Source organism: Aptenodytes patagonicus, chromosome 4, assembly GCF_965638725.1.
Source record: "Aptenodytes patagonicus chromosome 4, bAptPat1.pri.cur, whole genome shotgun sequence".
Lineage (NCBI taxonomy): Eukaryota > Metazoa > Chordata > Aves > Sphenisciformes > Spheniscidae > Aptenodytes > Aptenodytes patagonicus.
In genome coordinates, this window is record NC_134952.1 from 11,311,037 (window position 1) to 11,337,781 (window position 26,745).

A 26,745-nucleotide genomic window follows, 5' to 3' on the forward strand; every position below is an offset into this window, starting at 1 on the left:
GGAGCTCGTGAGTGGCAGCCCCGGGGCGGCGCACGCACACGCACACGCACACGCACACCCCGCAGCGCACACCACCACGCGCGCACACGCACGCACACGCACACACGCCCAGGCACCGGCAGCGCCCGGCCCCGCCGCGCTCCGCGCCCTGCGCTTCCCCTGCGGAAATCCCATTTGCCGCGGCGCTCCTCCAATCGCAGGATCCCCCCCCTCGTGTCCGGCGTTTAACTCGCGTGACATTTTTATTTCGTTATTATCGTTTTCGCGCAGAATCTGGCGCCTCCGATGGGTTGTCGGGTTGCTTCTTTTTTTTTTTCCTTCCCCGTTCCCTTCCCCTCCTCCCCCTCCCCCCTCCCCTCCTAGCTTGCAGGAAATGATGGCAAACCGCGATCTGAAATGATTACTCCGGAAAAAAACCCTTTTATACCAGGAGAGCGTCCACGGGGCTAGGCAGAGGCAGGAGGCGGCCGCGGGGCAGCGGGGAGCCGAGGAGCCAGCCGCCGGCGGAGCCGGGACCCCCCTCCCGCAGCTCTCTCCGAGGATGCCGGACGAAGCCACGGAAAACGCCGGCTCCACCTCCGCCCGCGTCTCGTCCTTCTTCATCGAGGACCTGCTGGGCACCGAGGGCACGGCGGGCGGCGGGGCGCGGCGGGCGGCGGCGGGCGGCGGCGGCCGCGGGGGTCCGCGCTGCGGGCCGCGCTCCCCGCTGCGCCTCGTCGCCCCGGGCTGCCCCCTCCGCGACGCCGCCGTCGGCTGGTACCGCCGAGCGCACGCCGCTTTCCTGGGCTGCGCCAGCCCCGACAGTAAGTCGCCTTTCCCTACCCTTAACCGCCGGGCCCTGCTGGGGCTGGGGGGGGGGGGGGGTGTCTTTGCTCCCCCCGGGGGGGGGTCCGGTCCCGCCGCGGCCCCTGGGGGCAGGAGCGGAGGGGGATGCGCGGAGTGCCCTCCGCTGCCCTCGCCCTGCCTCCCCGTTTTCGGCCGCCCAGGGCAAATCTCCGGAAATGCTCGCTGTGTGTCAGGCACCTGGAGCCTCCGCCCCGCCGCCCAAAATGTAAACAGGGGTTGTTTGCTTGCTCGGGGATTTTTTTCTTTCCTTTCCCCCCCATCCCCTTTTTCTTTCTTCTTTTTTTTTTTTTTTAAGAGGGAGGTCTGGCTTTTTTTGACTCCCCAGCAAGCCGACGAGCTGGGAGCACCGTCCCTAGCAGCCCAGCGGAGAGTTTGGAAAGCCGGGGGAGCAGCTGGGCTCGGGCCCCTGCGCCCCGGCCGCCCCTTCCCGCAGAGCCAGCCCCGCTGCCCTCCTCCCGCAGCGCGGCTCCGCGCAGCGCGGCAGGGGCGGGCGGCGGCCTGCCGCGGCTGGGACCCCGCTGGAAAGGGCGCTGGAGGAAAAGCCTGGGTTCGGGGGCAGAAATTAACATCTGAAAAAGTTTACGGGCTGCGATCGGTGGTTATTTTTATCCTGATAGAAAAAATATTGTCCCTCGGCGCATCTCTTTGATGCTATACGAGCCTGTAGAGTTCTCACGATTGCTCAATAAGGAAAAGAGGCGTGATTTGTAATCCAAAGAGTTTCTTTTTACAGTGATGGGTTTATTAATATTTTTTAATTTCTCTGAAAGGTACATCCAGAAACAGAAAACTACTCCCGAAACAACTGCCTTGTTTTTCTCGCTCTTTTTCCTTTTCTTTTTCCCCTCTGTTCTATAAAGAGTAGGAAATATTTTTTTCCCCTTTAAAATTGCGAATGGAAAGCACAATGTCGGAAACTCCACGGAGACACGCTGAGAGGCAATGTCCCGAGGTTAGAGCAGCTGACCCGGTCCATTTGGTTTATCAAGTTCAGAATAACGTGAGGCGAAAATATTTCCTTCTTCCTTCCCTTTGTATACACACACGCGCTACGGGACTTACCCCCTTACACACACCGGTATACTTCCATACGTACTTGTAAGTATATAGGTGTACATATGCGTGCAAATGTATACACGTGTGTGTATAAATATGAGTACACATGTATTCATATGTGTACAACCATATATGAAAAAGTATATATATTTCTATGCATATATACGTGTGTGTATGCATGCACGTGTACACTTGTATGTATACTAAACATATCTCTGAAAGTATGTTTACGTTATATACACATATGTGTGCGCTTAGGTACGTGCGTACACTTGGATGTGTACACACATACGCACATATATGCGTATGTACATAGATGAGTGTATGTATATACACAGGAAATACAGTTTCTGTGTTTCTGGATAAGTACGCGTGCGCGCCTGTGTGTATACTCACGACTATTTGGGAGTTCATCACAAGAGGCCGAGCAGCGGTAGGAGCCCTTGCCCGGGCTCCTCGCCCGTCGGGCGGCCCCGGCACCCCAGCCTTGCTCGCTCCGCGGCCGCGTTATTTCCTCTCCCGCTGAGCGGGGCGAGGGGCAGGCGCTCCCTCCGGCTCAGCGGGCGGCTGGGCGATGCTCGTCTCCCCCCCGCTCCCCGGAGCGGCCCCACCTCCCAGCCCTCTGCCTCTCTCCGCAGCCAGCGACCGGGACTCGCCCGAGCTGCCCGAGGAGCCGGCGGAGCGGGCGGGCGGCGGCGGGCGGGCGGCGGCGCGGGGCCCGGCGAGCGGGCGGCCGGGGCCGGGCGGCCGCGAGGAGGAGGAGGAGCGCGGCGAGGAGCCGGGAGAGCCGGAGCAACGCGCCGCCGGCCGCAAGAAGAAGACGCGCACGGTGTTCAGCCGCAGCCAGGTCTTCCAGCTGGAGTCCACCTTCGACGTGAAGCGCTACCTGAGCAGCTCGGAGCGGGCCGGGCTGGCCGCCTCGCTGCACCTCACCGAGACCCAGGTGAAGATCTGGTTCCAGAACCGCCGCAACAAGTGGAAGCGGCAGCTGGCCGCCGACCTGGAGGCGGCCAACCTCTCCCACGCCGCCCAAAGGATAGTGCGGGTCCCCATTTTGTACCACGAGAACTCGCCGGCGAGCGCCTTGGGCTTCACCCTGCCCCACATGTCGCCCCCCTTGGTGGGCTTCTCCAGCGGCGTCAGCTACCCCCTGGGCACCTTCCCCGCCGCCTCCCTCCCTTTCCTACGGTCGCAGATGACAGGACTCGTCTGAGCGCCCACCTGTGCCGGGACCGCGGCCCCCTCGCCCCCTCCCCCGGCTTCCAGCTCCACCCCCCTTCCTCCCCGGACTTTTTGTTTCCAACTTACACGTTTCTCGATTTTCTGCTTTTTTGACTTTTTTTTTTTTTTTTTTTTAAACGTGCAATAAACTTACTTTTGGGGTTAACTCGGAGCGACGCGCAGCAGCCGGAGGGAACCGAAAGGACTACGAGGACCCCAGCCATGAGCCGGGAGCGGGTCGGCGGGGCTCCCCCCGCCGCGCATCCAAAGAAAATGCAGCCCCGTGGCAGCGGCAAAGCCCCCACCGCCGCCTCGGCCCCGTGGTGACACAGACCGGCGTTTTCCGGGGGGCGGCAGCCCCCCAGCCCCTTTCCCCCCGCAGAGCTGCCGCGCGTGAGACGAATGTACGGAACCGCCGGGGCCGGGGGCCCTTCCCGGCCCCGCCGCCCCCGCCCCACGGACGGTGAAGCCTCGGGGCCCCCGCCGCCGCCGCGGGACCTTCTCCGGGTCCTCCGCTGCCCGGGGCCAGCGCTCCTGCCGGGGAAACCTTTCATTTTTCCCGCCGCCCCGGCTGCTTTCCGTGCAGAGCGGGGGGCCCTGCGGATCCCCGCCTCCAGCACTTCTCCAGGGCCCTTTGTTTTAGCCACTTAATTCGTACAGATTTCCCCCCCCCCGCCTCCTCCGTTGTTACTCTCGTTTTGATACGATCGATACCCGAGCATGTGCTGATGCCCCTTGGTCCTTCTCGATGCTGGCTTTTTGATTTGAAACAACTTGAAGGCAAATTGTTGGAATGAATTCGCCCCGCTGAAGTCCGAGCTGTGAGGATTTGGTTTCTTTGTTTTCGTTTTATTTCCCAGACAAACTATCGGCTAAAATACACGGTTAAAAAAAAATATATATATATAAAATTCAACATACTGTGTTTTACCAGTGGCTTTGCCACTTATTTCGGTCTCCTGAGGAGGCTGAGGAAAACGCACCTCGGCTTGTCCATCTCTTACGGGATCGGTTTGTGAAATCGATTAATAGTTCGCACTGGCAACTAAAAAGCAAGGAAAGAAAAATAATCAGATAACGACAGACTGGGGAGTTGTATGCAAGTTGTATGCAAGCTAACCTGTAATGTGACATTATATGAAATATTATGCATGCCAAGCTACTTTTTTCCTTTAAAAACTGTTTTGTTTCCCCCTCTAAACCCGCTGCTAAAATGAATACCGGGTCCATCATTGTTTCTAAAGGTTTGAATTTCTTTTTCCGAATATTAAGGGGGAAATGACCTTATAAAACTCAGCCTTGGTGGAAGGTCAAGCTTTGATCGTACGTTTGAGGGCATAATCGGATGTAATTGAACCAACCAGCTCGGAGCACTCGGTGTCCCCGCAGGGAAAGCCGGGTCCTGGATCTGTTGGGGTATGTGCATGCGGACCTGTCCCCAGTGAAGGAAGAGCGATCTAATTTTTACTGTTTCCTACGTTTTGCATTATATTTGGAGCAATCTCACGGTTTCTCATTATGAAATGGATCGGCGAGATGCGGCGGAGCTTCGGCTTTGATAGGAAACTTGAGAAGGGTCAGGGGCGGATTATAACCTCTCCACCGCTTTTTTTTTTTTTTCTTTTTTCCCCTCCGCTTTGGCCTGAAACACGGCTCTGGGCATCAGCCGACACAGTTGAAGTCAGGACGCTGAAAGCCTCGAAACCACTCGAGAATGAAATAAATACATATATATTCCGTGCTCCTGAGAAAAGTGCTCGCTTGCCGGGATGCTCCTTTCGACTTGAGCCCCGTTTCTGGGAGCTGGTTTGTGTGGTTTGTTTTTGTTTTTTTTTCCCCAACTGCTCTGAAATCCCTCGTCTCACTCCGGAAGGTCTTCGCCAGCTGTTTTCTTTGCATATTCGTCAAACGCCCGAATTTGGGGCGAAAACTTCTAAAGCCTGGTCCCCGTGCAACGTAAGAAGGACTGGGGAGCGGCAGGGTTGGGGGTGCCGGTGCCCCGGACGGGACCCGCCGGCCGCGGGGGGAGCGGCTGGGGTGGACTTCAGCCTTTTCATGCCCAGAGGAGGTGACTTGGGGCGATGTTTCTTCCTCGGGGCGCAAACACTTGATTTGATACCGTTCAGAGCCTGGCTGCCCCTGGGAGAAAGCGGGCAGACCGTTTCCCCCGTCATATCCAGCTCCCCAGATCTCCCAGTGTTACTTACTGGAGTAAAATCCTGACTCACTACAGTCATATCAGAGTAGATTGTAATCCAACGCGAAACTTAACACGCCTGCCACTCTCCACATGCCTTTTCTTTGGAGTAACGTATGAGATTATAATACTTCTGATTCTACTAAATATTCTTTTCTTGACGTTAAGGAACTGGCAGGGCTAAATGATCAATCGGATTTTTAAAATGTGTTTTGACATTAGTTTGTTTGTTTTTTAAAGACGTGCTGATTATATCAATAAACAGATTTTTTTTCATACACTGTATTTGTAAATTATGATCATAGTAAAATATTAAAAAGGTGCAAGACGTGAATTCACCTAAGAAAAAGTGCTTACTTATGCCTTATTCTGTACATGCAGAAAGTGCTTTATAGTGGCTTATTAAAAGTATGTGCTGAAAGTAGGAACATATACACCTCAGGTTTCTTTACCTCGTAGCTTTTTAAATGACGCTTTTCATTGTACCTGACGGCAAGAAATTTCTGCAGGATGCAGAGAAACAGCTAGCAGGAGACGTGGTCCCTCATGTACGTGCATTGACGATTTCAAAACAGGCACCCCCCTCCAAGCCCACCCCTCAAATCAGGACAGCAGATTCCTCGCAGTTTTCTTCCCTGTGGATATTTTTTTATTAAACAAATCGAAGAGGTAAGAGTCACACTTTGTGCTTCTTCTGCTATAAGAAAAACGTTGGCGGACTGTAAAGCTCAAAGTAGTTTCGCAAAGGCTCTTTGCGACATATAGAGACATACGTTGCTGCTTTATAGATCAAAGAAACCTCAGAATAGCTTTAAAATAAATCCAGTTATACTACAGCTGTAATATTATTATGCAGCATAAATCCTTGTCTGTTGACATTTATTTAATGAATGTTGCTACAACAGCTTAGCTAGATGGCACTCCAGAGGCAAGGCAAAGGAAAACCTTGCCAGACTACTCACGAAGATAACTTGCGTTTATTGGACACTAGCAAAAATAATTAGTGAAAAGATTTTTTTTTTAAGCAAACCAAACGAAAATCAAGATACTATCTGAACTGACCTTCTGAAATAAATTCCTGGTGTAGCTGCCGTAAGATGTTATTATTAATCACACTTTAAATGAAAATGATCGATATACTGAAAAGCACCTTGTTAAACGGCTACTTTGCAAATGGTACATTGCTCACCGGCTTAAGATGGCCTATAACTTTTCTCGTAGGCATGGGTCTAAAATATTCATGCAAATCAATACTTGATAAATCTCATAGGTGCGCGCTGGCTCCACTGTTGAACAATATATTTGGATCGATTTTTTTTTTTCTTTTATACTGCATTATCTTGGAATAGTCTGTCTCTGCCCCCTGTGGACGTGTCAGCCGGGCGGGGTGCGCGCCCCGCTCTCACCATCGATCGGAGGGAGACTCGCTCCAGACTTCAGCGGACTCGCAGTATTTAGTGCTCTCCGCCGCAGATGAGATCCAGGCGATTTTATTGCATTTCCCGACCCATTACCAATGAATGTAACTTTGCGTCGGATTTCTTAATGCTTCATTTAACTATCCTGAGTTTCTCAACTCTTCTTACGGATCCTATGTTTTAATTTCTACGTAGTGAGATACATGAATGTCTATTTAAAAAGATATTCATGAAAATCTAAATGTGCGCCTAAAATTTAAAGCTTAGCTTTTCTTTTCTTTTCTTTTCTTTTCTTTTTCTTTTCTTTTCTTTTCTTTCTTTCCTTTCCTTTCTTTTCTTTTCTTTTCTTTTCTTTTCTTTTCTTTTCTTTTCTTTTCTTTTCTTTTCTTTTCTTTTCTTTTCTTTTCTTTTCTTTTCTTTTCTTTTCTTTTCTTTTCTTTTCTTTTCTTTTCTTTTCTTTTCTTTTCTTTTCTTTTCTTTTCTTTTCTTTTCTTCTTTTCTTTCTTTTCCTTTCCTTTCCTTTCCTTTCCTTTCCTTTCCTTTCCTTTCCTTTCCTTTCCTTTCCTTTCCTTTCCTTTCCTTTCCTTTCCTTTCCTTTCCTTTCCTTTCCTTTCCTTTCCTTTCCTTTCCTTTCCTTTCCTTTCCTTTCCTTGTCTTTTTAACAATTCCAGTCTACTGAACAGACGAGAATTACTCGCTTTATTCGGAAATCCCCTGTAGGATTTTACCGCACGCCTCTCGTATCAAGTGCAGAGGTTGCAGGAAGGCGATTTAGCTGAGGACTTTGAAGTGACCTCAGAGAGAAACAAAAGGTTTCGAAAAGGGATGCTCTGTCCCGGGGTCACAACAGAGCCAGATCCGCCTGCGTCGGGCACCTCTGGGATGAAGGAGTCGGCTTAGCGCGCCCAGCTCCCCCGAAAAGCCTGTTTATGTGTGACACTTGTAGCTGCCTTCCTGTGGGACTCCAGGGAAAGCTGATTTCCAGCTAGTGAAACCGTTTTCTCTCCCCTCCCGCCCTGCCCGAGATGGCCGGCGCAGGCGAGGGGTGTCCCCGCCGCCCCGAACGGCTGCCTGCGCCCGGGGGGCGGCGGCGGCGGCGGGGCCCCGCCGGGGAGGGGCGAGCCACAACGGCAATCGGCAATTTACACCTAGCTACTGCTGAACCGCAAAATCGAGTTTATTTTAGGGACCTGCAGCGCTAAGGTAGCCAAATCCGCCAAAGTTCGATGAACTTTTCATAGAGCGCTTGGACCCACTCGCCCGGGCTGTGGCCCGGGAGAGCAGTGGGGCGGCTTAAAAACCGCTGCAAGGTGCCCGTGTGACCGCAATTATCAGGGTCTTATTTGCAAGGGGATGTGAAATCCAGAGAGGGCCTATTTTACCTTCGAGTATATCGGATAAAACAAGCCCGATTCCGTCAGCCAAGGAAAACCGGACTCTCTGGCGTTTCTCTGGAATCTAATCAGATTTCATTTCCATCAGATTTAGATTTAGAGTAGGAGACTTTTTGTGCTCTGAGCTAAAATGGAAATAAAGATATGTGTGCCGGGTGATTTCTGGTAAAAAGCTTTCCCAGGTAAAACGTTTCCATTCAGCGTGTTGTTAGCTTCTAATACAGGGATGTATTATTCAAAGACAAAGGTCCGCTCTTCCTGCGCTGCCGCTGTGCGGTACCGGCCTCCGTGTCATGACACATCCCGGATAAAATACAAATGAAGCGCGGGATTAAAAAGTACCAGTGTCGGAAAATCTCTACCTATTGTAAGGAAAATCGCTGCTTTTAAATGGGGTGATTAAGCGCCTTGTCCGACGGTCTTTCGGAGCCTGAGGAGCGAATTGCGATTGTGGGGAGCGGTGCTGCGGGGATCGAGCTGCGCTGGACCCCCCTTGGGCAGCGAGACCCCCTTCACTGGCTCAGCCCCGGGCAGCTGACCCCCGCAGAAAGCGGAGACTCCGGCCAAAGCCGCCCCTACCCCCGCGGCCGCTCTCAGCCGAGCCTCTGCCCGGGGCTGCCCTCCCCACGCCCCGGGAACCAGTCACTCGGAAAAGCCGCTGACTTTTGGCAAGGTCTCTGGCCCCGCCGCCCCGTTGGGCACCGCTCCCCCCGCGCCGCCCCAGCAGCTCGGGGCCCAATGCGGGCGGGCCGGGGCTCGGAGGGGTTTGCTGGGGGCCTGGAGCGGGGCCGGGGCACTCCTCCGCCCTCCCCCGCGGCAGTCCCGCTGCTCCCTCCGTGGGGGTGCGCTTTGCAGGCTGTTGTCTGGGTTTTGCAGGATATGGCTCTACCTGTTGGCATGCGGAGCCAAGTCTTTACTCCCCCTAAAGGTAAGGGGGACCCTAGCAGAGGGCACGAGGAGCCCGGTACGGATCTGGCTTGTAGGACTCGCTGCAGGGGCGACCCCGGCGGCCCCCCATCCTCTTGTTGCCAGTGAATTGCTTCCAACCTGCCTCAGCGGCTGGGGATATCCGGCACTGTAGTGCGCTCCCTCACTGCACAGAGTTTGTCAGGGGGAAAAAAAATCGTTCCTGTAAAGCGGCCAAATGAGGCTGGAAAAGGAGGACAGACCTCTCCCGGAGGACTGTTACCGGGCCAGGTCTCGCCTTGGACTGCCTGGGGGGGCGGAGAGGGCCGCAATGAAAAAAATTAGGAGATAAAAATTATGTCTCCTTCTTCGATTTCCTTCTTATTTTCTGCCTTCTTCAAGTTTTCCTTTTTCTTCCAAGAAAATGTCTTCTAGGAAAGCACACTGAGTCAATGCATTTGCTTTTTAAGATGGATTTTTATGGGACTGAAAGGAAAATGATTTGCAGCACGAGCAGATGTGAGCACCTGGGACGTGTCTCACCCACAGACAGCGGGAACGGAGGCCGAGACAGGAGCGCAGGGGCAAAGACTGACCCGATCTGGCATCCAAGTCCCCCATGCTCCAAGTTTTACCAGCTCACACAGAATTTCTTAATTTATCTTTTCAGCTGCTTCTTTGCATTTTGCACCACTGTTCCCTGTGCCTTGTCTCTCCCCATCCCTCTCTCTTAATGGGACATTTTGCTCCACCAGAACCACCGGCTTTTACAGGAGATTGCAAGACAGATGCAACGAATTGGGTTTTTGGCCAATAATCGTGTTGATGGAAGATGGATATATTTTTTTTTTCACCTGGTGGAAAATTTACAGCTCTCCAGCAGACGGCTGCATTAAAATCTGAGTGCATTTATAAAGTGAAACAAATTTTCATGAAAAAGAGCTGAAACCCGCTCTTGCAAGTACCAGTGCATTAAAGATTAACACAGTCTAAAGCCTTAAGATGCCCTGATTTTAGCTCATGGAATCTCTGGCATCACAATATTTAAGAGCCTGTCAGCACTTCTATTGTCAACTCTTTTTCAAGGGCTTCTCGCTTGCCCTCAGCAGTTTTCGTGGTGGAAACCTCGAGATTTGGACTAAAAGGCCTCTTAAAAGCCGGTTGGAAACATTTCCCTGGCTTTACACAGGGGCGCAGGGAAGGAGAAGGTTCCCTGCCACCCACAACTGATGGCGGCTCTAATGTATCTGGACACCCTGCCTTGAGTAGTGCAAACGGGTTTTAAGACGTTGCAGTGCTGGTAGGTGGTGGGGAGCAAAAGTTCTCCAGATAATACTGAAACACACCGATCCTTCCCCAAGTCCCCCAGCATCTTCCACAGCACAGGAGAGGGCTTCTCCTTCCTCCAAAAGGCACACCTTGGACGTACTCATACACACACACACGCACCAGCCAGCACTTTCTCACCATTCCCGTACCAAGTGCAGGATCTCATACAACTTTTAGCTCTTGGAAACTACAGAAGAGCTCTGCAGACCTGCAGGGGGTGGATTTCGGGGTGGTCTGACACCACGGGGCTCCTCGGGAGGAAAGGGGCTCCCTTTCTTCCCAGGGGAACTCTGCATTCTCGGCCTGAGCGCCTGCAGGTGGAAGGACCGCAGGGAAGGGACTCGGGCTATATGAATTACTCTTCCCCAGGGCCCCCCATCCCCTTACAATGCCATCGATAATCTGCAGCAAATGCCCTCAGCAGACTGTTTGGGGTCGTGCCAGGTGCTGTACAAATGCACGGAAGGGTTTTGCCGGCTCCCAGCTTCCTCTTTCCCTCCTGCCCTCTCTCACTGCCATCACTGCCTTTCCTTGTCGCACTCCACCCCATTCCCCTGTTCTCACTTCCAATCCTCTCCCTCCATCCTCCTTCACTCCAGAGATCTCCCTCCTGCCATCCCACCTCCTCTTCACCTTTCCCATGGGCTCTCTTGGGCCTGGCTCTGCCTCCCACCCCTAGCAGTGAAGGGCCTGGGCAGGAGGACAGCCAGCCCCGCCCTGGCCCGGCTGCCCAGGACACCCTTTCGGGGCGCACCTCACCGGCAGCAAGGAAAGGGGCACCCCGGCGCGCCCCCCCCATCCCTTCCTCCCCGCTTCCCTCCAGCTCCTTCTCCTTTTCCTTCTTCGCTCCCTCTCTTCCCTGCCGCCTCCCCTCCCTCTCCCCCCCCCCCCTCCGCACCGCTCCCCCCGTCCTCAGTCCTTTGGCTCCCTCTAGCTCCATCCCCTCCCTCCGCCGCCCCGACCCCTCCTCCCTCCCCCCCGACCCATCCTTCCCTCCGCCCCGGCTGCCGCTGCCGCTGCCGCCCTCCCGCCGCAGCCAGGCCTGCGGCGCAGCACGGCGCGGCTCGGCTCGGCTCGGCGCGCCATGGTGCAGCTCGGGGGCGGCCGCCGAGCCCCACCGCCGGCCCCGGCCGCGCCGCCGGCCTTCAGCATCGACAGCATCCTTCAGCCCGGCCCCCGCCGCCCGGCCCGGGAGAAGGGCAGAGCTCGCTGCGCGCTGCCGGAGGAGGAGGAGGAGGAAGAGGGGCCTGCGGAGCAAGACCCCAGTAAAGGCTCCAGCAACTCGGGTACAGAGCCGGCAGCCCGCCTCAGGCTGTCTCGCACGTCGGGTCGCAGGCCGGCCCCCACCCAGGCGGTGCCCCCGGCCCGGCCCGCAGCCCGGCACCCGGCGGGGGTCTGCCCCGGGCCTCCCCAGCGCCGCCGGGCCGGGACCGCGCACACGCACACGCAGACATACACACATACGCACACGCCCACGCAGCCGCGGCGCCCACGCAGCCGGAGGAGGAACCGAGGCTCCGCGGACGGACGGGAGGAGATGCCACCGGCACACGCGCACACACGCACCAACCTGCTTCCAGGGGCTTTTCCAGGGTGTTTTACCCCGCTCCCGGCCTCCTTGGTGGTTTGTCCCGTGTCCGGGAGCCCCTGACTTCTCTGTCATGCAGCCGACAGAGAGATTCCCTTAGATCCTTACTGGAAGCTCCTCACCCTTCTCCCCTCGGGGGGGGGGGGGGGGGGGGGCGGCCGTGGCCAGCTCTCGACAACCCCCTCCCCATCCTATCCCTCACCTCCCCAGCCTCGGCCCCGCTCCCTAGCGCTCAGCCGGGCCGTGCGTGCATGCGGGGCGGGGGCGCGGGCGGCGGCGGGAGGCTGATGCTATGCTTTGCCGTTGCAGGCAGCGAGCCCCGCCGGCTCCGGGCGGAGGCCACGGCTCGTCCCCTCCGCCCGGAGGCCGAAGGCAGCGGTATGGGCTCCCCGCTCCCCGCGGAGGGGCTGCGCGGCCCCCGGCAGCCGCCGCCGCGGGAGGCCGGGGGCTGCGGCGGGGAGAGCCGCAGGTCGCCGGCGGCGGGCGGCAGGAAGAAGACGCGGACCATCTTCTCCAAGAGCCAGGTCTTCCAGCTGGAGTCCACCTTCGACGTGAAGCGCTACCTGAGCAGCGCCGAGCGGGCCGGGCTGGCCGCCGCGCTGCACCTCACCGAGACCCAGGTGAAGATCTGGTTCCAGAACCGCCGCAACAAGCTCAAGAGACAGATGTCGGCCGAGCCCGAGGGCCCGGGCCCGGGGCCGGGGCCGGCGGAGCCCGCCGGGGAGCCGCCGCGCCCCGCCGCCGCCGCGGCTCTCTCCTTCCCGGCCCTTTACAAGGACAGCACCCTGCTCAGCCGCTGCTTGCTGCCGCTGCCCTTCCCCTTGCTCTACCCGAGCAGCGCCATCCCCTACCTCTGCCTCCCCGGGCCGGGCAAACACTTCAGCCTGGTGGACGGGGACGTATAGCCTCTCCCCCCGGCTCCCGATCTTCCTCTTGCCGGGGGCCGCCCAGGCGTTATTTATGCCCCCGCCGTGTCGGTGGGGTGTCCGCCTTCGCCACAGCCGGCGGCAGCCTCCCCCCGGCCTACGGAGGGGCCGCCCGAGCTCCCCCCACCGGGTCCGTGGGCCGCCGACACGTTGTTAAAGCTTCAAAGCCAGCCCGCCCTCGCTCTTGCAGCGCTTTTTCGCTGGTCAGGACGGAGGAGATAACACGGAGCCACCAAGAAAGCCGGGATGTGTTCTGCCTCCCTCCCTCCCAAATTATCCCGTGCCCGTATTTCAGGGGAGCCGATGCTCTGCCTCAGCCCACGGGGACTGTGTCCCCGCGTCTGCCCCCGCCCCGTGGCCGTCGCTGTACCGTGAAGCGAGCCACTTTTAGTCCAGCTTGCTAAAAGCGAAGGCCGCGATGTGCTCCTCTATCTCAAACTCCCCACCTCTAATATCCCTCAGATTAACTTCTCCCCATCTCTGACATTACCAAAATGTAGACACCTTTCCTCACATCCGGTTCTTAAACTGTGGCTTCTCTGATTTTTTTTTCCCCTCCCGAAAAAATCCAAGCTCTCTCTCACACCTTCTGTGCTAACTCGTTCTCAAACTGTGGTTCGTCTGATGTTTTTGCAGAACAAGACAAGCTGTCTCTCATACTTCTTGCGCTAACCCCGCCCCCCGAAATCTCGTGGGACAGTTCTATCTGCTATCCTAGAGTAAAGAAGTGTTACTTTTTTTCCATAGATTTCCAAACGCATTTGTCGTCCTTTGGTTTCCCAGTTCACACGCTTTATATTCAAAGGTTGGAAATAAACCTTTTCAGAAAGCTGAAATGCATGCCTTTTCAATACAGTTACTGCCAGGCAGTATCAAACGAAAGATATTGCCTAGAGTGCATCGACGGTTTTTAGTTTTAAAACATAGGTTACAACCACAGTCGTGGCATCACGAAATTCACCCGTGCGTGCGAAAACGGGCAACTTGTCGCGTTTCCCAGAGGGAAAAAAAGCGATAGGTGTTTCGGCTAGATAAGAACGGGTTTTCTTTCCTTTCCCCACTCTTGTTCCATTTGCCTTTCCGTGGGCAGTTAATACAGATGTGCAGCGAACCTCCGTGCAGATGCGTGGGCCAGCCCGGGGCGGAGAGCCCGGCGCAAGCCGGAGCCCCGCGGCTCAAAGCCGCTTTTGTGATTTACTTCCCAGCCGGGAAAGTGCTGCTGCAGGGACTGTCGGCGGGTGTAATGCAGCCGGGGAGCCGGTGCCAAGGCAGTCCCTGCGCCAGCCGGGCTCTGGAAAGCGGCTTCAGCGGCTCTCTGAAGTTTTCTCACGGTAGCGATGATCTGGGAGCGTTGTTTGACCTCTCCTCTCGCTTTTTAATCGGTCTCGAATTAGTGTCAAGTCGCAGGAGGAGTCTCACAGAGTGTCCTGACTCTGGAAAAAAATAATTATTATCGAGGCTATTGCAAGGATAGTATAATGAAGTGGACACGCTGAAGGGGACCTGCCGGGTGCCCTTCACAGCTCAGGTTCCCCCAGACTGCAGCTCCCGGGAGGGCGCGGGAGAAGAATTAACGGTTGGGGTCACACGACCGACCCCTCTTTTCTGATCTGACTTTATAATGACAGTTAAAGAAATTAAGCTCTTCTGAGTCCGCGAGTTACTCCGTCAATCAAAGCATTTGGAGACACCTATAAGCGATGATGTCCTTAATTCCGAGGTTGATGTGATACGGTTCGCGTGTGCCTATTTTTTCATAACTGATGATCTATATCGGAACCTCCCTTTAGTTGTTACTTCTAATATTTCCAATGTCGATGCACCGTACTTGATTACTGCCGCGAGGTTAATCAATACCGATAGAGGCAAATCCGGCTTTTTCCAAATCCCTAGCAATGGAAGTTTGATCAGATGCAGCAGCTATACACTAAGGCCCCTTTCTTTAGTTCTTTAACATGGAACTAAAATTCATTTAAAGAAGCTGCCCTTCCACGTAACTGCAGCCTCAGATGTCTCCGTGGTGAAAAAGAATTATATAAGAAGTCGCTATTCGGCAATTAATCTACCTTTCACAGCATTTATCAAACCATTTTCAGTCTTATTCTTCTCTCTATCAATTTGCTGTCCGAATTGTTTCTGGAGTTACAGAGGCAACTGAAGGAAAATACGCACCTAAAACCCGGAGCGAGTTATTTTACAATAAAACCAACAGAAAGAGATCTTCTGCATGCCGTAGTTGCAGTGCACCGTCCGATTTCACAGCTTGCTGCCGACCAACTCCAAAGCTACGATCATTAGGAGTTAATGTTGCCACCGGTGAATGCCTGAAACGCGCGGGTAGCTGGAGGAAGTAAATAACCATCCCGAAATACTCATCCCCCATCAAGGTATAACTGCTGGTATCGAGCTCATTGGCCAAAAATATTAACCAAGCTGCTGCTACTCGGTGTAACACGGCCAGCGGCAAGGTGGCTTTCTCTGAAGAAAACCACGTTCACGACGGGTCAGGATTCCCAGCTGAGCAGCCGCTGCTTCTCACACTGAATATTACTTACATTTCTCTTAGAGCTTAAAGCAATTGCATTTGCAATTATAAATCGTTCCTACAACAAGAGATTGCTACTAGCTACTGTACAGCAGAAGATTAGTACTGGCTAACCTATTGATGGGATACTTTAAAAAACAAAACAAACCGCAACAAAACTAAACAAAAAATCCTCTGTAAGAGCTTGCAAACAGTTTGAGGGAAAAAAAACCCCAAAACCGAACCCCCAACCCCCAAAAAAAACCAAACAGTGCTAGAACTGATTAGTTGCTGGAACTGAGATTTAAAAACGTGCTGTTAAAAGTTTGACATGATGAAAAGAGATAGTGCAGCTGGGTGAGAAGTGGGTGGAAGACATGATGTGCTTCCATATTGAAGGAATTCTCTATTAAAAGCTCATATACAGTGCTGCAGAGGGGTTTTTTGGGGTGGGGTTGGTTTTTTTTTTCATTATAAGAATAGCTAGAGGCCCTACCTGTGCTGGGAGATCCCTTGTGTTAGGCATGGCACATATGTAATGACAGCCTACCCCAGAATACTCTATAAACTGAGTAGACAAGAAAGATATGGCTAAGACCTGGCCCCTCAACCTTCCCAAAGAAGGATCGTAATCCTTTCTCAACAGGAAAATGTATTTGAAAAGCAGTTGGATACATACATAAATGCATTGCTCATGAGACACTGCAATACAAGGGCTTAAAAAAGCCGCTCCATCTCTCTCTCCTCCATCTCTTCGTAAAAGCCCCAGATGGCTGTTCCTAAGTGCAGCAGCTCCAGGAAACTTGATTTTCATCTCACCTGTGATGTTGTAAAATTCCCTGGGATTAGGATGATCATGCTGCATGTGGCAGCTTTTCTTGTTCAAGAGCATGCCAATAATTAGAAGATCCAATTACTTCTGCTGGAGAGTAAGTCTTCTCACTTGTCTGATCTGTTGGAAGGTTTTGCAAAGCTCCTCTAGGACTTGTTTCCCCCTGGAGTCTCCTGATCAGGAGGCTGAACCAGGCACTTGCTACCATTTTGTTTTGCCTTTGCTTTTGCTTTGCTTTGCTGTTCTCTAATCACTGTGTACACAGACATCTTTATGGACCAGCACAAGGCGTTGTGCCAGCCCTTCTTGTCATCTCCCCTGCTATTTGGTCTTCTGCTCCTAATCAGGGTGGTGCTCACGTTCACAAGGTGAGGGAAGGTACAGTACAGACTATAGAGAGAAAAGTTACTCAGCATAGCTCTTTGGCCTTGCCAGGGGTTCATCTAGAGTACAGAAAACTCTCCTGCTGCTTCTCCCCTGCTCCTGGATTTGCTATTTTTTTCTTTTTTATTTGGTTAACCTGCAATGGTAGCTTGTCTTTCCTTTTTTTAAGGAAAGGATTGAACTTACTACACCTTTTGTATGTTCATAAGTGGAAGTAGGGCTTCATCTGCTTAGCAGAAGGCTTGCAGCGTTACCCCAAAACGCAGTATTCCTTCATGTTCTGCAAGAAAGTCACCACAGATTTAGATTACTGGAATTAGGAAGAGAAAGAAGAGTCATAGCCTTACCTCCCAGGGGAGACTCGTCTGAATCTAGGCAAGGTTAATCAAATTTAAGGAAGATAAGAATTCATCACAGCATCATGGAAAAGGCACAACATTGATCATCCAAAATCATCATGAACAAGAAAAAGTCAGTTTGGAGTGAGACACAGTAAAAATGCTTTCTGTGCATCTCCTGTGCAGCGGAGGCCTGTCTGCACTTTTTTCTTGAAAAGCCGGTAGTGTCTCTTCTCTGCCTCTTCATGTGAATGTATGTAGTGGGCTCATTTTGCAGGTTAAACTTGGGCTGGGCCTGATCCTGCTTTCCCTTACAAACACATGGTTCGAAGGCAAGGATGTGACCTCTAGAATGTGTCTGACTTAGAGCTGAATTTGTCAGATTGAGTCCTTAAGATCTTTTCCTTTTTAAGGTATGTGAAGTAGTAATATCCTCATAGTTATGATGTGAAACAGTAACCATATTGAAAAAATGAGATATGGATTTACTGGAGAGGCTTGGAAAAGGGTGAAACTCATTGCTCCATGCATCTACATTTGCCTTGACACTGATGTTGAACACGCTCTTACATCATGAGATGTGGTTGCCGACCAGTTCATCTGTCACTTTAAAGTAAAGATCATACATAAATTGCTTAAAATAAAAACCTGGAAACTGTCTATTACTAAAAATAAAGGCCACCAAAGTATAGTATGAGGAATATTCATCTTGTGTCCCATTTTGTGTTGCAGTACCTGTGAAATACCCTGCCCCTAAAAGCAGGAAGCCTTTTATTTCAGAGATAATTTAACTCTAGAGAAGACAGTGTGTTCTGGCATAGGAAATGGTAATTGCAATATAATCAGTGCACAGAGGGGAGAATCATCCCTGCCTCTTCTCTGCTCTCAACAAATCAATTACATTGGTACTGGTCTTCATATTAAATCCAGCAGAGACTGGAAAACATTACCAGACATTCCAAGAAAAACAAAATGTAAAGGAATGTCCAGTGTGAAACAGCACAACATTCCCAGCTGTATCGTCAAAATCAAGTGATTTTGCACAAAAAGCAATTGAGAATATACAAGCAGAGAAAGTCTGGAAGATCAGAAAATCTGCAGTAAGCTAGGAGGTACAAAGCAGGAGAGGAAGACACAGACGTGCCTGAAGGGGGCTCTAAAGAGGGCCAAAGCATGGCAGCAGGTAACAGATTTTCAAGTAAAATTTTGTGCCCAGCTGTGAGCCTTTTAGGACCTAGTGGACAACGGAGGCTGCTTTTACAAGCAGGTATGTGGTCAGAGGGTCAGGAGCCATACCTGGAGTCAGCAACCCAATATATCAGATACAAATCATGAGTCTATTAGGATAGTTGGGTGTTGTGTCAGACCAGAATCGATGGGTGGGTTTGAGGACAAAGGCAGTGGCAGAGCTTTGAATAAAGACCTCATTGTACAGACCCACGTCTAGATTTCAGTTCTCCCATAGTCTGCTTCGATCATGCATGTCCTTTGGGACAGCAGTGTCTGAGGTGGTCTGGTTGGAGCAGAAGCCACCCTAGTTTGCTCGAACCTTTTTCATCAGGTGTTTGTGAATCTTTATACAGGAAGAAATGACACCTTATTAAGCAACAGATACTTTCCCACAGTTTTGATTTTTTCATTATTTTCATACTCAGATTTACAGAGGTCAGAAGTACGACCTTTATAAAGGATGCACCCATGTGAGAGAACAAGTGGGGAAATTCTTCATCATGGTCTTCTTCTATCTTGGATTTAAATTATTGAACCAGCATGGCTCTTCTCAAGTAGGGATGGCATCCTAGCAATTGATGAAGATCAGCACTTGATTGAATCTAGATCAGCTTTCATCCTGGCTCTCCTCCCCAAATCTGCCAGATCCAGCTCTCCAATTCTTTCAACAGCCATCTATAGGGCAGCTATAAGAACCTCTGTTCAGCCTGTAGATTTTCTCTAGGAACATTTCAAAGTTTTATTTGCGACCATCAGTGAGAAAAGCAAAGCTACCCACACAGCCAACACAACTGGAAAGATTGGTGTGAACTCTAGTTCTTTCTAAGCATCATGAATAGAATATTTTACTGAAAAATAATTTCTATATGTGATTATTAAGTCTTTTTAAAGTAACACCAATATTCAAATCAGAAAGGAGATTTGGCTACCAGCTAACCATAATGTTCTCTAAGTTCCAGACCTCTAGGAGATATATATCAATATACACATGTAGAGACTATACTCACTATGAAGTATATACTTCCTTAAGTTACTCCTGACAACATAAACATTCCTTATTTCTCATTTTTGTAAATAAGTAACAATTTTAGATCTATGTTGCAAATCAATAGCTGGGACTCATGGACCAAAGTCTTTTATTCTTTCCTTAGGCTTGCAATGTCTACTGGATCTTTCACTGTGTGTAACTGAAGCTGGAGCGAATCCTTTGGGTGAACAGATAAAGATCTGAACATCCCCATGTTCTTCCGTGCAGACTGAGACTTATAATATCTGTACACTGGTTCCTAGTCATCAGCTGAGTAAATAACTCATACTCATGTATTTTGAGATCTATTTGTATGTGTTTTAGGAGATAATGAGATACTGAAAAATGCTAAATGGTTAAAAAAGTTTTATTTATAGCAGTCTCTAACATTTTGTACACGTAGGATTGTTTGACAACTTCTCTGACGCATGCTCTCTGTCTTTTTGTATAACACAAGTGAAGTAATCTAGAGCTGTTATGGTATATGACTGTAATTTCAGTGTTTGCTTAGACAGTCATTAATGTGAAATTATAGATGCAAAGAACTCTAATTACTCTGTAGGAAATGTTATGTGGTAGGATGTGCATGTGTTTTTAAAAGAGTCTGTAATTTGTGGATTTGTAACTAAATATCTGCATTCAATTTCCATTATTAGATAATTACTTCACATATGTGTCTGCTTCCCCAGACTCCCAAACCTGACTTTTTAATGGATAAGGAGAATGGCACTAGTTTATATATCCTTGTGTCAACAAGCCTTTAATAACCGTGTGGTAAAAGTTGTAAAATTGGGATCCAGGCAAAATAGATGAAAAGATAGCAGCTAAACTAAAAAAGAAGTGTGCTTAGCATCGTGAACGTACAGATTGCGTCATGAAATCTGTGAAAAAGTACCTGGAAAATAAAGTTGTATCTTCATATCAAGGAGCTCACAGAACTAACAACATATCAATCAACAACTGTTTCTTAATGTTTCCGTGGTGTTACTTCACTAGATGAATTTTATCCTAAAAGAATAATTATTTTCTTGAAAACAAGATTTCTGATTTAGAAATACAAAATAATTTGAAAATAAGTATTAAGATTAGCAACTCAGTTATTAAGACAAATTCCACCTTTAATGAAGTCTCCCAATAACAGAAACTCGATATCTCAGTCATTTGCATGTGTCAAGAGAGACAGAGAATCTATAAGCATCGCTGTCAGAAATAGCAGATGGCTGATACAGTTAGGATGTCAGTCTCCTTTGCCATGTCATTGGACTCTGATCTAAATCGATGGGGAAATGTCCCTAATATGTCTACTTGTCCCTTTATTGTATAATCTTTTGCCCTGTGTCAGATGCCGGGATCAATGGATTCTCATGTTTTCTGTTGAATTCACTGACTTCATATTATGAAAGAGACTACTTAGGATGGTGACAGTAATAGCAGGGGACTTCTCTTGGTGAACTGAAAGTGCCTTCCACAGTAAGTCTGGCCGGGGATTACTGTAAGCAAACACCAAGAAACATTGTAAGTGAAAGCAATTTGGGGAGAGGCTCTGGGAACTTCTGAAAGACATACATTTTTAAACATATGGCTTTTCACTCCGAAGCTGTGTTTGGGTGAAGCGCTGTTGTCAGACTTGATTAGATTAGTCTAACCCTCACAGACCTGCTTGGAAGCTGAGGAGCACATCTAGCAAACCCATGGGGGCATGATACCAAAGTAAGTCAAGTGGCTTGGAAAGAGTCTCTTTTGATCAGGTCTTTTCTGAAAGAGAATCTGGATGCTCCTCTCAATAAAAATGGTAAGAAAACCATGGCTTAATTTACTGGAGGCAAGACCTGAAATGTGTCATACATCAGGCTCTTAGAAATGGCTAAAGAAAATGAGAAGCTCTTGCATCTTGTGAAAGGCTACATGCGCTAATTTTCCACTGCTGTTTTTTGCTTTCTGCTACAAGCCCCAGAGGAATATACTGTTTATATTCTCAGATTGTTTTATATAATCAAATTATTCCAAGGTCTTTTATATGAACATGCAAAAAGCTACAATGAAATCTCAGATTCACAAATTGAACATAACACTCTCCCAATATGAATGAAATGAAGGAGCAGGGACTTATCTTCAGCAGACATTGTGGGTCAAGTCCTTTTCCACTGTTAGACAGCATCAGCTTTGCAAAAATTAAAATTAACACAAAAATATATAGGTCTGTGAAATGGGGTTGAATCTCATTCCTAAATAGAATATATATGGCTTTTGGCTATGTCTGAGAGTACGTACATTCCAGTTCAGTTTTTAATAAAATTAATACTTGCACCTGGCACCACCATTTTGTAGTGGCGGTGGAACAAATCTATAATTGCAATTATTCTCCTCCTGGGTGATTTAGTTCAACTCCCTGCATCATGCAGGATATTCCCCTACATTATTTCTACTGCTTATCTAATCTATTATTGAATAGTTCTGGTGATTGTGCCTCAATTACCTCCATTACCTCTCTCCCAGTGCTTAACTGCTCTGTCTGATACGATTCCCTCCTGCTCCGCAATGAATGGCTTGGATCACACGACATGTAGTTTTAGGCTATATTCCTTGGTTTGATCACTTTCACATTGTTTGAAACCTCCACTTCGAAGAGGTTTACAGTGTCATCAGGACTTGTTGTGTAATCTCTTCCATCCTCAGGCTTATGAACTGGGATCCTGTCCAATCCTTCTACCATTGATGTGGCTTTTCTTTACCCTTTCCTGAAGTCTTTACTGTGTGTGTTCTGCGTTATTTTCTTCCCAAATGTATAGGCCAGAAATGCTCATAGTACAGTGAAGTAGTACCTAAGCTGGTGAGGTACAATCCAAGTTTAAAAAAGTTTGCTGTATCCCCTTTTCTTCATATTTCAGCGACACAGTGCACTGCAATACAATGACAATTTTCTGTATTATTTTTGTTCAGGGTCAGTGTTTTAATACGTTGTTTATTTTTATCTATAGAATGAATCCTTTTATCTACCCACCTATCCACCTATCTGTCTGTCTGTCAATATATCTACCTCACTTTCACCTCCACTACGCAATCTAACCACAGTATGTCAATAACACCTATCCACCTATCTGTCTGTCTGTCAATATATCTACCTCACTTTCACTTCCACTACGCAATCTAACCACAGTATGTCAATAACACCACATATTTTGCTCACAGAAGCAGATCTATGGTTCCTACCCTTATTTTCAAGTAAGCAGCACCTCTCTCAAGAGCATTTGCCAGTGACCTCACTGCCCTAAATATTATGTGCAAGGGAAAATGGTAAAGAAGAAATATGATTTATTACATATTTAGTGTAGCAAAATGGGACCCACCTTGGCTATGATCTCAAGGCTGACAAATACAAGTGCGTCACACATCAGCGATGATGCTGATGGTGTGGTTAGTGATCCTCTGCTGAGTAAACATGAAGTAACTTGAAATCTACTCCAGCTTTCTCACTGTGTGTGTGCTGGAGAACAGAGTCAAGCTAGGGAGAGCCTCGATGTCACCAAATAGAGAAGCAAAACAGAAACACCTTCTATGAGTGAAGATTTCTGTGGTTACATGTGTAATCTCTATTACATCTGCATGTAACACATGCATGAGCATTTTGCCTGTGCATCTTTGTTATGCGTGAACAGATGGGAATGACTGGAAAAGTAGCATAATTCCTCAGGGCAGAAGGTGGAAGATAGATGTGAGGGGAACATACATACCATGAGGGCTGTCTAATCTCTAGGAAAGATGTGGTGTGAACTCAGGTTTGTGCCAATTTCCTGGGAGAAATGGGCTATCAAACGTAAAGTGTATAATCTCTTCACCACTCTAGTAGGTTTTCAGAGCTGGTGCTGGTGTCCTCCCACCACTGTTGCTTCTGACCAGCAGATCTAATTGTCCCCACTGGAACCCCAGGGCACTTCAGTGGCTCAATGGTCTAATTTGGCCCTAAATAATACATCTTGCCTTGCTATGCATTGGGTAGGTAATATTGACCCAGGGATGAAAAAACTGAAAAGGGGACAATTAAAGGAGAGGGATAACTAATAAAGCTGTTCAGGGTTATGTGGTTAATCTGTGACAGGGTGAGGATGAGACCCCAGGCCTACAGAAATTTGATATCCCCACAGGTGAAAGACAATCTCAATGGCTATCATAACTAGAGTCTCAAAGTTCATGTTTTCATTTTATTATTTCTCCTCAGACAGGAATATTGGCGGTAGATCTGGTAAGAATTTTTTCAGCAAAATATTTCTTTAATTGTAAATGCTGATTCACCCGAAACCCATCATGGGAAAGTGAGTATTTGGCTGAAATACTTGGCTCTTGGGCATTCTGGAAACTCTGTAAAATCATCAGAATTTTTAGATGTAACATTTTCAAAATGACAAGTGCTAACATTGTGATTTGAAATAATGTGCTTTTTTTTTTCCCCTAAAAGAGGAAAAAGACTTACAGATTAACTGAATACATTTTCAAATGTCTGAAGTAGAGATGAAATATTGACGAACTAGAGAAACTGATTTTCAAATATTTGTGGTTTTTTTTTTCATTTTTTGACAGCTTTATTTGGAATAGGAACTTTTTTTAAATGGCTGGAAAATTATTTCCTTAGCAGATTAAAAAAATCTATAAGGATTAGAGAGGAGCAAAATTCAGATCCTTTTGAGTATTTTTCACTAATTTCACCATTCAAAGCTGTGTTCAGTTCTTGGATTTAAGGCTAGGTTCTTGGATTTAAGGCTGGCTTTTTGTCATGTTAGAGGCCAACCCAACCCAAAGTCATGCCTTGGGCTCTGAAGACACCTGGATATTCACAAAATCCAGACCCCCCAGCCCCATTCTGTTGCACAAGTCAATGCACACAGACTGTTCAAGCAGTATTTCCAATGACAATATGGTGAAATCAATATTGATTTTAATTATATTTTGGAAGTACTCCATGGATTAGTTCACAAGCAAGAAGTTGAGGAGGAGTGCAACATTACATGTGTGAGTGTAACAAATGGAGTCTGACATGACCAGCAAGAATTAGCTCTGAATAGTCCAGCTTTGTGCACTTTGACAGACTTCCACGACCGCTCTCTGGAGCATGAACTAAAAGTCTGAAGTGTGACTGCAGCTCTGCTAACAATGTGCATGTTTCACCATACTTTCTTTATCATTCCCTGGAAAGAGTGAGAAATCATGCCCTTTCTCCATGACTTACGCAACCCTGTTGAAGAAGTAACACACACTCACATTTTTTATAAATAATTAAGGTAATACAAACTCCTGAGACCTTGGAATACAGAAAATGAACGGAGCAGAAGTTGTCACACTCCTGGGGAGGAGACTGAAGCCTGTTTCAAAATATTTTGGAATCTATAAATATCAGATTGAGTACTACCTAAGTTCAGTTTGTAGATCCTGAGAAGACAACACATTGCCATTGGAAACCAGATTCCTCATAATTAAGGGCTCAATTCTGCAAGCTTTCCAGATGGAAAACTCCTGTTGGAGTCATTCTGAGAAAAATGTTCCAGAATCAGGACCCACTTGCCTATAAAGCAAAATAAGACATACCAACAACACAAAAGTTACTATCAACAGTGAAGTAGTGATTACACCAGGAACCAAGGAAATACTTGAGCCCTGAAAAAGAAGTCAGAAATTCACATTTTTGATTGGTTCTGTAAGAATGGAAAGAGATCCCAAAGTAGGGGAAGGGAACAAAGTAGTTATAGCATTTGGAGAATAAGGTTTCAGTGAATGTTACCAGTCTGCAGAATTATCAGTGATCTTTGTTTCTTGTTAGATTAAAACATGTTTAATTTACATTATACCCTATGTATTGGATATTACCAATGGTGAGGCTCTGGTTTTAAATGAATGTGATCAAAATGAGTTCATTAAACCACCATCAGAATAGACCTTTGTACAGAAAGTGTGGAGCAGGTCAAACTGGCTGAAAATGCGTGAAATGGATTAAAGATGCTCTCTTCTCAGTGTAGTGGATGACCACTTATGATCAGGTGCAAGGGTAAAAAGCTGTGATAACTTTAGTTAAGCCAATGTGTCTGTTCCTGAGTTATAGCAGAAGGATTCACACCAGAGTTCAGAGTTGCAGGGGACCCAAACTTCATTTCTTCAGGCTCCATGAACAAACAACAGAGCTATAAACTAGATCCTGTGTAAATGATTAAGCTTTACTGATAGCTTAGAAAATTTTTGAGAATAGTTATAGATAATTTGGTGTCTATAATCTAATCTGATTTACTAATGAACTCTTGATTTAACATCTCTTGTGATTTGATATGTCTGCCTGTATATTTTTAAGATTTTTGCTGAAGGAAGGACCAATACAAAAAATTCGGACAGATGTTCATACTTATCTGCTTGTTTTACAGGCAAACAATTGATACAATCAGCCCCTAGACTCGGAGCTAATTTTTGCTGTAGAAAGGAGACCTTAAAGGTAATTTCATTGTCTGTCTGGGAAGCTACTGGTGAAAGAAGAAGGTGTGGTCTGACTTTGTCCTTCAACATGCTCCACCTCTTTGAAGCCTGAACTCAACAGAAAAACGTTAGTCTTGAGGCTTCTCTAAGTAACACTGCTGGAGAACTGGTCCTTGGTCACTTCTTGACTTATGTCAGTGAGGGCATAAGACTGACTAACACAGGTCCTGTTCTGCACAGGACTTGTCTACATCAAAAAATCTAGTTCTGTGAAAATATGTCTGATAAGATTCCTAGCTGAACCTTGCATTTGCCCAATTTATTCATAAATCAACCCAGGAATACGTATATGCATTTCTACAATTTATCCTTATAAAAGTATTCAGCAAGTACTTACAGGGAAGAAAACCCTGCTGAGCTAGTTAATCATTATTTTGAGAGCAAAGAAAAAAAGAGAGCTAAACTATAATTATAACCTTGGTGATAATGTGTGTAGGAATCTTTCTTAATCCAGGCTAATCTTGTTCCATGTTCTTACCTACTATAAAAATCTGAACGATTTTTGACAAGATCCAAAGTTTTGTCAGTTGTTAAGAATTAATTGAAAAAATTACTAGAGCACAGCAGCCATTTCAAAGGGACTGACCCAGAACCAATTAGAATTTTGTAACAATTGACCATTCACCACAAAACAGTTATCATGAGCTTTGGCCTCTGAAGTGTGGTGTTGGGGGTGGGGGAGAATCAGATTAAAGAAACTTTAATTTTTTTCCCCCTTTAACTAAAATATCGTTAGTAGCAGCTTTCTCAACACAACTATCAATCAACTTATCTGGGTTTTAAAGGCTATGCTCAGCTTGCAGGAACGGCAGTACAGAGTATAATGGATGATTATCCCCTGGCTTTAGATGATACACAATATAGGTTACTATCTTGAAAAAACAGGTCAGACATAGGAACATTCTTTATCAAATTGCTGTTGACAGCCCAAACAAGAGATTGAAGAGTACCACAAAAAGGTTCTTTCATCTAAAGACAACAGAGTTTATAATTGGTCATTCTTTCCTCCTTCATCCTCT

General features: G+C 48.2%; 2 protein-coding genes across 2 annotated transcripts; both read left to right on the top strand.

Moving 5' to 3' along the window:
• Positions 1–541: 541 nt before the first annotated feature.
• On the top strand, positions 542–3,115 carry LOC143160016 (homeobox protein HMX1). The gene is made up of 2 exons (XM_076337571.1): positions 542–803; positions 2,541–3,115. Exons 1-2 carry the CDS (start codon positions 542–544, stop codon positions 3,113–3,115), a joined length of 837 nt encoding a protein of 278 aa, XP_076193686.1.
• Positions 3,116–11,451: 8,336 nt separating this feature from the next.
• LOC143160017 (homeobox protein Nkx-2.6-like) lies at positions 11,452–12,860 on the top strand. The gene is made up of 2 exons (XM_076337572.1): positions 11,452–11,653; positions 12,265–12,860. The coding sequence occupies exons 1-2, from the start codon at positions 11,452–11,454 to the stop codon at positions 12,858–12,860; spliced, it is 798 nt and encodes a 265-aa protein (XP_076193687.1).
• The last annotated feature ends 13,885 nt before the right edge of the window (positions 12,861–26,745 follow it).